The sequence below is a fragment of the Prionailurus bengalensis genome, chromosome A2, assembly GCF_016509475.1.
Source record: "Prionailurus bengalensis isolate Pbe53 chromosome A2, Fcat_Pben_1.1_paternal_pri, whole genome shotgun sequence".
In the NCBI taxonomy this organism is placed as follows: Eukaryota; Metazoa; Chordata; class Mammalia; order Carnivora; family Felidae; genus Prionailurus; species Prionailurus bengalensis.
This window is the reverse complement of record NC_057348.1, coordinates 109,027,145-109,041,299: the sequence shown is the minus strand read 5'-3', so window position 1 is coordinate 109,041,299 and position 14,155 is coordinate 109,027,145. Positions and strand designations below refer to the sequence as shown.

The following is a 14,155-nucleotide window of genomic DNA, read 5'->3' as shown; positions in this document are numbered from 1 at the left end:
CATAGAGGTGACACCACCACCAAATGCTCTAAAATTCTATATATCGACCATTTGCCCCCTTTCTTGGCCTAAAACCCATCACCGTGACAATTACCAATAAAAGACTATATAGCACATAGAATGCAAGAACTTATGAACTGTCAATAACATGAAGGAACTTACATATTTTCCACAAATAAATACGAATGACTTCTCTTTTTAAAAAAAAAACGCTATGGAGAATTCTCACTGTGGAGAAAATATTAAACACTGAAACATTTCAAGAAAGAATGTGGGGAGGACTACCAGTAGACATCAATGCTGGGAGTTCATTTCCATGGCTAGATTATACACTACAATGGCAGGACTGGACTGTCGGTCAGAGCGAATAAAGCAATAAAGAAAAGAATTCCATTTCACTGAATTCATTTAGCAATTCTTCCATTAATTTAATTGAAACATTCACACACAAAGAAAGGTTTCCATTCTTTAATTTTTTAACATAATCTACAGAACCACAATACTATTTCAAATTCAAATTATGGGAGCTCACATTCAAATATGCTTGGATTTGACGAGTTGCTGTCACAATACTGAGAAAATTCATGAAAAAGGTATTTAACAATTTGTAAGATAATCAAATATCTTTTTGCTACATGGGCCAATGCATTAATAGTAACTTGTTTAAAAATGCAGTCTTTTGGACTTCAAATTATTATAAAAGAATAAGAAGGCTACATAGCTAGGCTTTCTCAATTTCCCAAACTCATTACATCTCGAAACCTGAAGCAAATGTTACACATCGGAACATTCATGAGACCATTTCTCCTTTGTACTTACCTATAAGAATCAAAAACTAAACCACACGTTCCTAAAGACATAGCTATTTCTAGGCTACATTAGTGTAATCATAAAAGACTACTGGAACTAAAGTATCACTTTTATGTTAACAATTTTCACAACACAACTTTCCTAAAAAGACAAAAAAAAAAAAAAAAAAATGGGGGGAATTTGGATTTCCCTTACTGAATTTAACCTAACAGAATTTCACCCTTTCTGGCTGTAATAAATGTCAACTCTTCTTTCCAGTAGGAACTATCTACACAGCACAGTGCTACATACAATTAATTATTCCAGTGAGATGTATATTTAGATTTACAATATGATCAACACAATCGTGCCATACAAAGTTTTTCTGCAGGTAAAAATGCTAAGAAAGGCCACAGTGGACAGTGCCAGACACTGTGAATACAGTAGATTACAGGTACCACTGAGGTTCAGAGGAGACCACGAGTATCTAATTTTTTCAGCAATGGAAAAGGAAAACATTTAGAGAAACGTAAGAATAAAAAATATATAATTCCACTGTCAATAATGTAACTTTTCAGATACTGCTTCCTTAAACAGGCAAATTAGCTGAACTTTAAGTTAGAGAAAGTGAACAAGATCAGAATATGAAAGATGTTCCTTGTTTTCTCATCAAAGGAATGCACTAGGATTAGCACGAGGATCTTTCTGGTTCCTGTATCTGTAGGTCAGCCAAACACCCAGGATCTGGAATAGAAGAAAAAAAAAAAAAAAGAAAAAGAAAAAGAAAGAGAAAGTAACAGTTGTATATATTTCTTCAGTGCATCAATACATAATTCTGGACCTCTGAAGCGCTTTGCATTATTTGTTCAAAGAGGAAGAGGTTTCTTTTTTCCTTTTAAAGTGTAGTGACTAGCCCAAATTAGAGGCCCTAAGAACAATTACCATGACTACTGTGGTAGGCCAAAAAATGGCCTTCCACAGATGTCTGCAACATAATCCCCAGAACCTGACAGAATAGGTTACCTTACATGGTAACAGGGACTACGCAGATGTGATTGGGTTAAAGATCTTGAGACAGGGAGATTATGTGGGTGGGCTGGCTGATGTAATCATAAGAAGGAAGAAGGACAAAAAAAAAATCAGAGTCACAGAGAAAGGGTGATGTGATGACAGATGCAGAGGGGACAGTCAGAGAAAGGATGCTGCACTGCTGCCTTCGACGATGGAGGCTAAGTCCACGTGCCGCCTTCGAAGATGGAGGCCACGGCCACAAGCTGCACACTGTAGGAAGCTCTAGTGGCTGCCAAAGGCAAGGAAACAGGCTCTCCCAGAAAGCCTCCAGAAGGAGTCTGCATTTGACACTTCTGACCTCTAGCAGCATAAAATCATAAACCCGTGTTGCTTGAAGCAACTCCAATCGTGGTTATTTGTTAGAGCAGCACTAGGAACCTATTACAAACACTGAATTGTCTGGATAGCTAAAATATCACATATTCTGATAATTCAGAAACAAGCTGAGTTGAGGGAAAATTCAGCAGTAACAAAAACCCCACAGTAACAAATTTTGCTAATGGAGATCATTAAAAAATGTTACAATTCCTACCTCCCGAAGGGCACAAAGATCCGTAATTTTAGAAAAGTACTAAGTTGTTATTGTGCTGTTTCTTACACCAGGTTTACCAAAGCGTTAACCAACATAATTTTTTTTTAAATTAAGAAATGTGTTCATTCTGTTTCTGCCCTCTCAAAGTTGATTTACTTAAAATAATCAAAAATTCCTAGACTGAAAAGATATAAAAATTTAACAGAACAAAATGAATTTCAAATTATATTTTCCACTTTAGATCTATAACAACTTTTCACCTAAATTTTGTATATTTGACTTCATTACTACTCATGAGCCCTCTAAACTACTTCTAGAGAATTATGATCACTCCACAATTTTCTCCCTTACCACAATAATAACCCCGGTGTTGTTATAAAATTGTCGACCAGCACTGATTAGTTACAACACGTAAGAGCTGATGGAACTACGATCGCTGAGGTGAATCAAGGAAAAATAAGTCTACTTTAAGGAAGTGGAAAGTTTGGGTTGAAATACATATGACAGGGGGAGAAAAGGAATGTATTTAACACACCAAGAGTACTTTGTGACATGCTCTGTTCTTCACACTTTACAAATTCAAACAACTTCCCGAACACCCTACTTGATGGGGAACTATCCTTATCCTTATTCCACCAGCAAAGGAACTGAGGCCAAGAGAGGCTAAATAACCGAGTGATAGTCACACAGGTCATGAGTGCTAGAACCGTGGTTCAAACCTGGAGTGATGCTCTCAGTGTTTGTGGTTGTATGTGAAATCTGATGTGCTGAAGGCCATTCTCAGGCTTACATTCCACCTACCACTTCAACCAGGCTGGTTGTTACAATGCTGAAATATTTACACACCCGTTGTCAAAGAGCAACTCCATGGACACCCCCCAACCCGCCCAAGCATCATTTCCTTCACTCTGCCTCAGAAATGCTGCACACGGGAAGAGCTTTTGGTGAGAATTTTTGAGGTTTTAATTTTTTTTTTTTTAATGTTTACTTATTTATTCTGAGAGAGAGAGGGAGAGACGGAAGGGCAGAAAAAGAGAATCCCAAGCACACTCCTTGCTGTCATTGCAGAGCCCAACACAGGGCTGGATCCTGCAAATCAGGAGATCATGACTTGAGCAGAAATCAAGAGTTTGATGCTAAACTGACTGCGCCACTCAGACGCCCCTTAAATATTCTGACTATCAGCCCTGGATATATGCCGATAGTGTACGTTACAGTTCTTAGGGGAAACAAAGCAAATGGGTAAAATTAGACCCTCATAATCGGAGGCCACATTTTACCAAAACTTAATTCCTCCAATTCAGCTGTAAGTGACAAAATGAGACAGTCTCTTCTTTTGCCTTATTGTTGAGCCACTATCTCATCCCTCATTTCCAGGGAGTTTGGAAGGGAGGCCACACCCAAAGTGCAAAAAGATCAAAGTTAGATAATGGATTTTAAGCTTACAAAGCTGCTTAAAATGATTTGAAGATTTTCAAGGGTAACTTTGACTAGAAGGGATCATGAACTCGGCTGATCCTAGAACCTACATCTAGAATGCATGTCACCAACACAGAAATTGTGTCATAAGCCTATATATTATGCTTTATGTTTATTTGTTAAATATAGGAAGACAAAAGGTAATATGCCAAAATATAAAGATTAGTATTTGTAATTTTAGTTAGTAAATACATGTAATTTTTCATCTTAATAATGTTCTGTATTTTCTACAGTTTCTACAAAGAACGTGTGCTAACTTTTTAACTTTTTTTTTCAGATTCTAAATGTTTTTTTTAGGGTTAAAGTTTATTTTCAGGCATGATAAATAGTTCAAGTCAAATCATTCTGTTTCACCTATGAGAGGAAATCATTGGTTCGGTTAGTTAGCCTCATCCCTATGATTCGGTGAAATACTGAATACAACAAAAAATTGAAAAGTGAGAGTACCTATAAAATATTTACTATCCAGAAAATATCATGTGGGATAAATTATTTTTAAAATCTCTAATCAGGTTTCAAAGGACATGGTATATAAAATATAAAGCAAGAGTCTATGAAAGAACAATGTCTTCTTAGCTCTTAGATACCTAAGACTCAAGAGTTTATATTCTTAACAGAAATGATAAACAAACAAACAAACAAACAAACAGTAGAAGGAGGGATGAATAGGCAGAACAGAGAAGACCTACAGGGCAGGACAGCAAAAAATATTCTGTATGATATTATAATGATGTCATTATAATACATGTCATTATACATTTGTCCAAACCATATGATGTACAAAAGTAAACCTTAACATAAACTATGGACTTTGAGTGATTATGATGTGTCATTGTGGGTTCATCAATTGTAACAATGTCCCACTGTGGTGAGTAATGGTGACAATGGAGGAGACTATGCATGCCTTTCTAAGGGCAGGGATATATGGGAATCTCTGTACCTTTCTCTCAGTTTTGCTATGGACCAAAACCTGCTCCAAAAAAATAATAAATAAAGTCTGTTTTTAGAAAAAAAAAATAGGTGGAGCGCCTGGGTGGCTCAGTCGGTTAAGTGTCCGACTTCGGCTCAGGTCATGATCTCGCAGTCTGTGAGTTCAAGCCCCGCATCAGGCTCTCTGTGCTGACAGCTCAGAGCCTAGAGCCTGTTTCAGATTCTGTGTCTCCCTCTCTCTCTCTCTGACCCTCCTCCATTCATACTCTGCCTCTCTCTGTCTCAAAAAAAATAAATAAATAAACGTTAAAAAAAATTTTTTTTTTAAATAGGCATAATTGAAGGTAGTGTAACCTGATGAGAAGAAAACGGAGCTGCTCAAAAGAATCAAATTCAGGGCACCCGTGTGGCTCAGTTGGTTAAGCATCCAACTCTTGATTTCAGCTCAGGTCATGATCTCATGGTTTGTTTTTAAATAAACATTTTAAAAAAATAAAAAATAAATAAAGAATTAAATTCTCAAAATAAATCCCAAAATAAAAAGGAAACCAAGTAGCAAAATCCTGATAATTGTTGAATCTGGATAATGGGGTAATGGAGATGGCTCATCCCGATTTTTTTCTATCTCTATTTTTAAGTTGTTTCATGGGGAAAAAAAAAATCATACTGATTAAAGGAAAGGAAGAAATAATGCACAGAATTGTTTTTAAACAATACATCAATTTTCTTGTCCGATGTCACAACCAACCCACTAGACAGCTCTTTCTTGAGAAAAAGTTAAACAGAAAAAATGCTTAGAATAGGAAGAGATGTCAGGGGAGACTTCTTTTAAAAAATGAATATTAACCTTGGTCTTTATCTCCACTTTGTAAATAACAGCCAAGTGTGAATTTTTTCTTCTCACGAGGAGAAAAAAAAGGAAACTGAAAACAATAAAATATATAACATATATACATGTATATAACATATAAATATATAATATATGTAAATATATTATATATAAAATATATAATATATAGCACATATATAATGTGCTATAGGGGTGCCTGGGTGGCTCAGTCAGTTAAGTGCCTGATTCTTGATTTTGGCTCAGGTCATGATCTCACGGCTCATGAGTCTGAGCCCCATGTCAGGCTCTGCATTGACAGTGCTGAGCCTGTTGGGAATTCTCTTTCTCGCTCGCTCTCTCAAAATAATGTATGAGTTAAAAAAATTTTGATACATATTGCCAACTCAGCTTTATCAAGAAATGTCCACAGAGATTGAGAATTTAATAAAAACAATGCAAAAGGAGTTAGCATTCCTCTACAATTATCAAACAATATGAGTGTGGTTTTGCTTACAGACACATATATTATCTGTAACTGTATTAATATGAAAAATATATTAATACAAGTTATATAAATAAGAAATTAATAATACTGTTTACCTGTAGGTTTTGGAAGGCTAGGAACAACAGAGGATGGGTTTGGAAGGCAATTTTTCAAAGCTTATCTTTATATGTGTATATGTGTGTATGTGTTATATACTATATATATTAAACAGTACAGGGGCGCCTGGGTGGCGCAGTCGGTTAAGCGTCCGACTTCAGCTCAGGTCATGATCTCACGGTTCGTGAGTTCGAGCCCCGCGTCAGGCTCTGGGCTGATGGCTCAGAGCCTGGAGCCTGTTTCCGATTCTGTGTCTCCCTCTCTCTCTGCCCCTCCCCCGTTCATGCTCTGTCTCTCTCTGTCCCAAAAATAAAAATAAACGCTGAAAAAAAAAAAAAATTTAAACAGTACGAATGTCTTACCTATTCCAAAATTTAAAATTATAATTTATCATACAACTCTATAAATAGAAGAGACTCTAGAAATAAACGAGTCCAAATTCATTTTATTAGTTCATTAAATTTTAAATGATTTAATGATGAAGCATCTCACCCTGTCTAAAGTTCATGCTAGATCTGTGAGGTCTTCTGATTTCAAGCCAGGGTTCAAACATTTATAATACTAAGTCTCAGTGAAAATATTCATCAATACATTCCAAAAGTTAAGGGCCATGCTAAGGTAAAATGTAATGCTCTCTCTCCATATAAAATGGATCCCTATGACAAAAGTGGAAAGATAGCGAGATATTTGCACATACCTCTGTGAAGCTGAAGAAGAGGCCAATGCCACCAACAAATCTCAAAACCTCTCCAGCATATTTTCCTATTATTGGAGCACACAGTGAACATGGGTGGCTGCTTTTGACACAGCTCTGTATCAATTTAAAAAAAAAAAAAAAGAGGACTTTTATTTCAAAGTACAGTTATAAAAAGCCGATAAAAATTGAACCCACATAAAAATGAGTGGCTGGAGTATTATACCCAGTCTGGGCCTTGGCTATTTAGTACTGTCCTAAATTCTTAGATGGCTCGTACGATTCCCACCCCCAGTGTACACACCTTGAGTAATCACCCCCCTTGACTGTGGATGGGATTTGTGAATACGATAGACAGTCACTCCCATGTTTGCGGTGTGTGTTACATAAGATATCATCTTAACAGAATGGAAATATCAAGCTGACTTTGATGCTGCCATATTGTGAGAGCAAGAAAATGGGACCTAAGTCCTACAACCACCAGACAGACACCCAGTTCTGCCAAAGAACCCACTGAGCTTGCCAGAGGACCCTAGGCCTCTGATGAGACTGCAGCCTTGGCCGACACCTTGATTTCCCCCAGGGGAGATCCTAAGTGGAAGACCCAACTAAGCCACACTCACGCTTCTGACCCATGGAAACTGAGATAATACACGGGTGTTGTTCGTGTGTTCCACAGCAGTAGAAAGTTAATAACCCCATGAAAGAGGCTTCATTGAGGGACAAGCCAGTTCAGGGCTCAGAGAGATGGTTATAGGAGTTTCCCCAAAATTTTAACACATGTGAACTTCCTAGGACAGCTAAGCTCCAACTCCAACCTCATACAGGGGTCTGGCCTGGGACAACAGTATGGCTCTAATTTGTGCATTGCTAGCTCAGCTCCCACACAGAAGGAGCATGAAGTTGTAATGGGGAAGGAAGGAGGGAGGAAATAGGATCCACATATCCTTCCCCCGTGACATTTAAATGGTTAAAAAGCACAATTTAGGATAGACAGGTCTCCTCCCACTACCCTGATATGCTTCAAAACCAAGATATTTGTACGGCTCCTCTGCATCTTGAAGGTTGATGGGCTCTTACTTTTCTTTCACAACTTGTTTTAGGAAGAGTTGAATGGGAATGAATTAGGGGCAGAACCAGAAACATCTGTGTCTGGCAGGGCCCTGGGATATTTAGTACTCTCAGCAGTAGATACTTGAGGACAGACAAATGATACAATAATGTCCATGGTGTATGTACAGCATTTTAAAAATACAACTGAGCATCAGAAAATCCATTTCTTTCATGGTAATCATTATTCATCTGTAAGCAATACATCTCCAAAAAATACATTATGCTTTGTACTTACAGCCAGACAGGTGTCATTTGGGTTATAAGTTCGAAACCCACAGCAATTTAAATTTCTCTGGATGTCATTTCGAGCACTTGCTGTATTGTTCCAACCAACTTCGAGAAGCTGACCCTAGAAAATGCATTAGTATATGCATTAAAATGTGTTATCCCTGGACAAAATGTATAAAGCTAGAGACTGCAACTTTTAATACTGAGAGTATCTAAAATAAATATTCTTTGGAAGACCATTAGAAGTTTTCAAAGGGCAAGAACTGAATCTGCAACAAAAATTAAAGCACTGTGTCTATCCCAAGAAAGAAAAGTCTCAATTTTCACATGCATTTTTAAAAATTTTTTTTTTCAACGTTTATTTATTTTTGGGACAGAGAGAGACAGAGCATGAGCGGGGGAGGGGCAGAGAGAGAGGGAGACACAGAATCGGAAACAGGCTCCAGGCTCTGAGCCATCAGCCCAGAGCCTGACGCGGGGCTCGAACTCACGGACCGCGAGATCGTGACCTGGCTGAAGTCGGACACTTAACCGACTGCGCCACCCAGGCGCCCCTACATGCATTTTTTAAAAAAGCACTTAGTTAAAAAAATTCTCAGACTGAAACAAGACAAATTTTCCATTGCCCCAGAGATCCTTATTCTTTTACCAATTAGAGTTTGGAGAGCATAGTTGTTAGAATGGAATCACAAGTGTTTCATTGCATAATGGTGGGGAAAGACTGGGTGAACATCTTTTAGTAGTAGCACTTTTTACCCAGGGAAGGCAAAATTCTACTTCAAGGATGCAAAAAATAGCAACACCTGATGGTGTCTCAGGGCACCAATCAGCCCCACGAAGGCAATCGGGAACAGGCAATCGGGAACAAAAGATGTTAGGTATGTGGAGTGAAATGCCATTCTGAGCAAGAAGTTACTTTATATTCCAATCATTTCTCCCCCTTTTTTCTTACACACCCTATGTGGCCTAACAAAGCTGGAGATAAATGCCTTTGCTTACCTGTTGCTCCTCGTTCAGGGCTAAGCAAGCACATGATACAGAAAACTGAACAACAAATACGAGTAAGAGAATAATCATGTACTGAGAATTGAAGTTAAGGCATTTCTTGATACTCTTAAAATAATATAAAATAGAGGTACTGACAACATCAGAATGTACTAGAAGGGATTCAATCAGAAAACAGAACAAATGGCACCTAGAGAAAGTTCAAAAAGAAGACACACGATTGTTATTTTCATTAATACACTGTAGGTATAAGTTCGTAATAAAAAATACTAATATTTAACTAACAGCTGATCTACCAGAACTTCATTTAGATTATAATAAACATTTTTACATGCATAAAACAAGAAATAAGTATAGATAAACATACATAAGATTTCTTACTATTAAATCTAAAAAACAATCACTGAAATTCTCAACCAAATATTAACCTTCTAGAAAGGGTCTATAGGTCACTGAATCAGTTCAACCTAACTTTGAATTTGCAACACATAAAGAGGACTATACTGAACTCTCAGAATACACTCTTCACGATGTGAAAAGGAGAAAATGGAAACATATGAACATACAGTAATTTCACCGTTAAGAAATACTCCTAATGTTGATTACACAACAAATTGTTGTGATTACACAACAAATACACATAGGGCATGCTAGGAGTTGCTGTCTGGCAATTAATTTCCTAATGATAATTCCAAATCTGTTGTAAGTTATCGAAAGAATAATCAATAAAGGTAAGAACAAATTCAATTGGGGTAAAAATTCGGCTTTTAAAAAAGGATACAAAAAAAGCAACACCTGATGGTGTTTTACAGCTCCAATCAGCCCCACCAAGGCAATCAGGAACAGGAAAATGCCCACTGCAATGACGACGCCGACCACCCGGAGGCTGGAAATCAGCCCAAAACCAATGCCCCATGCGGCGATTCCAATTAGCAACAGACTAACCAACTGCAAAAACAACCAAAAGGGCCAGGGATGGGGTAGGGGAAAAAGGAAAGAGAAACAGGGGAGAAGAACATCAATTTATATAATAATATCAAGAACATTTTTCAGTATCTTGCAAATGACTGTTCATTACTCAATACTAGAATACACCCAAATCTTAGTAGATAATGTTGTTTTAACAAATCAGTCATGCTTTAAAAAAACTAATAATAATCTATGAAATTATTACGGAGACTCAGAGGTCATCTGGTTTACTAAGCTCTATATGATTTCTCCCTACGCTTTTGAAATAATGGCATATGAAGAACTTCTCAATGCCAATACATCTCAGTCCAACATGTTGGTTTCTTCACATGGTAATCACTTATGTTTCCTTCAAAGCCCAGTTGCACTGTAACCTTCCCCATCCCTAATAAACTCTGTTCTTTAAATATGGTTCTACTGTTCCCTTCAACACACTCACATTCTGTCGCCAAGCCTGTCTTTCCTGGGAGACTCAGAGGACCTTGAGAATGGGCCCCCATCTTCTTACCTGTCTATAGCCCTGAAACCTATCTCAGAACCCAGACCTTATGAACAGTCCAAAATTTCTCAAGGAACTGTTGAAAATAACTTCTTTAGATGTCATTATGTATTCTATTTGAATTCAGACAGTGAAAGATCATTAAAACTCTTAGGACAAAAACAGTGTAAGAAACTTGCACTATTTTGAGTAAAATGGCATTCTGAGCAAGAAGAAATTATTTTACATTCTAATCATTTACTCATAAAATAAAATCAAGTGAAGAGGTAAGTGAAACTTACCTGTAAAACTCAAAGTTACAATTACTTCTTTAAAAGAGCAAATAGAGAGCATGCCTTAGAAAGATTATGATGAACTGATAGAAGATAAAGCTCAAACAGGTATGTGGGAGGGATGGGGTCGGTGTTGTGGGGCAGGAAGGAGACAGTATCTTCAATTCAATTGAGAGCCAACCATTTCTTGGAGCAGATGACAGTGTAATACAATTGAGAGGAATCAAAATACATAAAATCATAAAATATACTTCTGGCACCATTTCAAGACCCAATAAAATTTGTTTTGAAATATAAATCAACAGTCACTCAAATGGATTTTCATTCAAATATTTTATTTTCCATATGTAATTACAGTTTATTAACACAAATTTTAAATATCCTGGTATCTAAAAATTCTTACACGTGTCGAGACACAAGCAAAGCTGCCAAACATTGACAAATAGGACACCTATTTGTATTTTTATCCATTTATCATAAAGCAGAACTTGAGAAGGAAAGAAACGGTGTGCAGTGTGACAGAACCAAGTTAGGGAGATACACGGACTCGTTGTTCTCCACTGCAGTTATTATGCACAAAAAGCTTTTGTCTTCAGAGGTTGAAGAAGAAGGAAGAAATTCTCAAAAACTTTGCCATCCGGAAGTTGCTTGGTCCCTCCCTCAGTTTCTCCAGTTCTCCTATCAGCAAGCCCGTTTGCTTCTGTCTTGTTTTTATCACCTCACTTACCATCTTCTCAGGACCTCAGGCTATCTTGGACTGAGAAAAAAATCTTCTACTCCATCACCAGTGAGCTTATTTCTGACACTATGGTATCCAAATATAACACGTTTCCTTGCACAAGGTATGGAACGAGGGGAGTTGATGAAGGGACAGCCCTTTGCCTTGCCTACACTCAGCATCCTCACTGCACCGTGGGACCCAACACTTCAGATGCTCCACATTTGCAACACATCACAGTAACCTGCTGTATCAGTCAGGGTTAGCCAGAGCAAGAGAACCAATAGGATATATATTTAGAAATAGAGATGTATTTTAAGGAATTGGCTCATGCAGTTGTGGGGACAGCATGTCCATAATTTGTAGGACAAGGACAGCAGGTTGATAATTCAGGCAGGCTTTCTATGATACAGTCTTGAGGCAGAAATCTGTCTTCTTTAAGAAACCTCAGTCTTGGGGCGCCTGGGTGGCCCAGTCAGTTAAGTGTCTGAGTCTTGGTTTTGGCTCAAGTTATAATCTCGCGGGGTTTGTAAGTTCGAGCCCACGTCAGACTCGTGCTGGCAGTATGAAGCTTGTTTGGGATTCTCTCTCTCTCTCCCTGTCTCTCTGCCCTATACCCCACTCATGCCATCTCTGTCTCTCTCAAATAAATAAACATTAACAAGAAGAAGAAGAAGAAGAAGAAGAAGAAGAAGAAGAAGAAGAAGAAGAAGAAGAAAAGAAAGAAATCTCGGGTTTTGTTCTTAAGGTTTCCAACTGATTGGATGAGGCACACCACAATGGGGGTAATCTGCTTTACTTAAAGTCAATTCAGTGTAAATATTAAATCTAAAAAGTGCCTTCAAATCAATAGATACACTAGCATTCAGTCAAATATTTGGGCACCATAGCCTGGACATGACACATAAAATAACCATCACACTTCCCAACTTCAGTTCCTAGGTATGATGCCTATTTCCTAATTCAATTAAATTTGGAAGCGGGGTTATCACTCTCTAATTCTTTGAATCTTAGAGCCAAAAAGATCAGAAGCATGAATGATAGAATAAATACACTTCTTCTAACGCCCTAGTTTGTTTGTTTTTTTTTAATTTTTTTTTTTAATGTGTATTTATTTTTGAGACAGAGAGAGACAGAGCATGAACAGGGAAGGGTCAGAGAGAGAGGGAGACACAGAATCCGAAGCAGGCTCCAGGCTCTGAGCTGTCAGCACAGAGCCCGACGCGGGGCTCGAACTCACGGACTGTGAGATCACGACCTGAGCCGAAGTCGGACGCTTAACTGACTGAGCCACCCAGGCGCCCCACTAACCCCCTAGTTTTAAAAAATCCTTTTGGGAATCATATCAAATCCTTACTATGTTGATGAAATTCTTACAAGTCAAATACTCAGTAACAAATGACTAGTGCTCACTATACGCTAAAGGCCAGGGACAAGCCCTACTAGAACAAAGGTGGGCCAATTTTCTCTGTAAAGGGCCAGATAGCGACCATCTGGCCTTGTGGATCACACAGTCTCTGCCACAACTATTCACCTCTGCTACTGTTAACACAAAAGCATCAGCAAATGAATGAGCAGGTCTGTGTTCCAGTAACACTTCATTTACAGGTACTGACATTTAAATTCATATAATTTTTGTATGCACTAAAATATTACTCTTCCTTTAATTTTTTTCAATCATTTGAAAACATAAACCCATTCTTTTTTTTTTTTTTTTTAATTTTTTTTTTTTTTTCAACGTTTATTTATTTTTGGGACAGAGAGAGACAGAGCATGAACGGGGGAGGGGCAGAGAGAGAGGGAGACACAGAATCGGAAACAGGCTCCAGGCTCTGAGCCATCAGCCCAGAGCCTGATGCGGGGCTCGAACTCCCGGACCGCGAGATCGTGACCTGGCTGAAGTCGGTCGCTTAACCGACTGCGCCACCCAGGCGCCCCCATAAACCCATTCTTAGCTGACAGTCTACAATAACATGCAGTGGAATGGATGTGGCCCATGAGCCGTGGTTTGCGGGCCCTTGCTCTAGAAGTCAGTGTAGGAGAGAATAAAAAATTACAATGGGACAATCTCTTTATCAGACATTTTTATAGGATGGGTCAGAGGGCATAACAATAATCCAAAAAATCCAGATAAATAGAGGAGGGCAAACACTGCAAAGAAATAGTAAAGGAGTAGGTAGTAAGCCCAAAAAATGACCATACTGTGAATATTATTTTGTAGAACAAAAGAATGAATATTATTTTATGTGGCAAAAGATGTGACTAAATTTAAAATGTTAAAAGGAGGAGCTTATTCAGGATGATCAGGTTGACCCTAAATGTCATCACAAATATCCTTAGAAGACAGACGCTGAGGGAGACACAGAGAGGAGTTGGCCACGTAGTGACAGAGGCAGAGAGCGGTGTGGCTCCAAGTCAAGGAATGC

General features: G+C 38.1%; 1 protein-coding gene across 2 annotated transcripts in view; it reads right to left on the bottom strand.

The window, feature by feature from the left end:
• Nucleotides 1-453: 453 nt before the first annotated feature.
• TSPAN13 (tetraspanin 13) overlaps nt 454-14,155 on the bottom strand; it is a 32,211-nt gene continuing 18,509 nt past the window's right edge. Inside the window, exons 2-7 of one of the 2 annotated variants that reach the window (XM_043589030.1) lie at nt 10,053-10,219; nt 9,792; nt 9,266-9,346; nt 8,274-8,387; nt 6,929-7,042; nt 454-1,533 (exon numbers count right to left, since the gene is read on the bottom strand). In XM_043589030.1, the coding sequence (XP_043444965.1) occupies nt 1,459-1,533; nt 6,929-7,042; nt 8,274-8,387; nt 9,266-9,346; nt 9,792; nt 10,053-10,219 (552 nt within the window). In that variant the 3' untranslated portion in view covers nt 454-1,458. The remainder of the gene's footprint in view (nt 1,534-6,928; nt 7,043-8,273; nt 8,388-9,265; nt 9,347-9,791; nt 9,793-10,052; nt 10,220-14,155) is intronic. The other variant, XM_043589027.1, reaches the window with a different exon arrangement.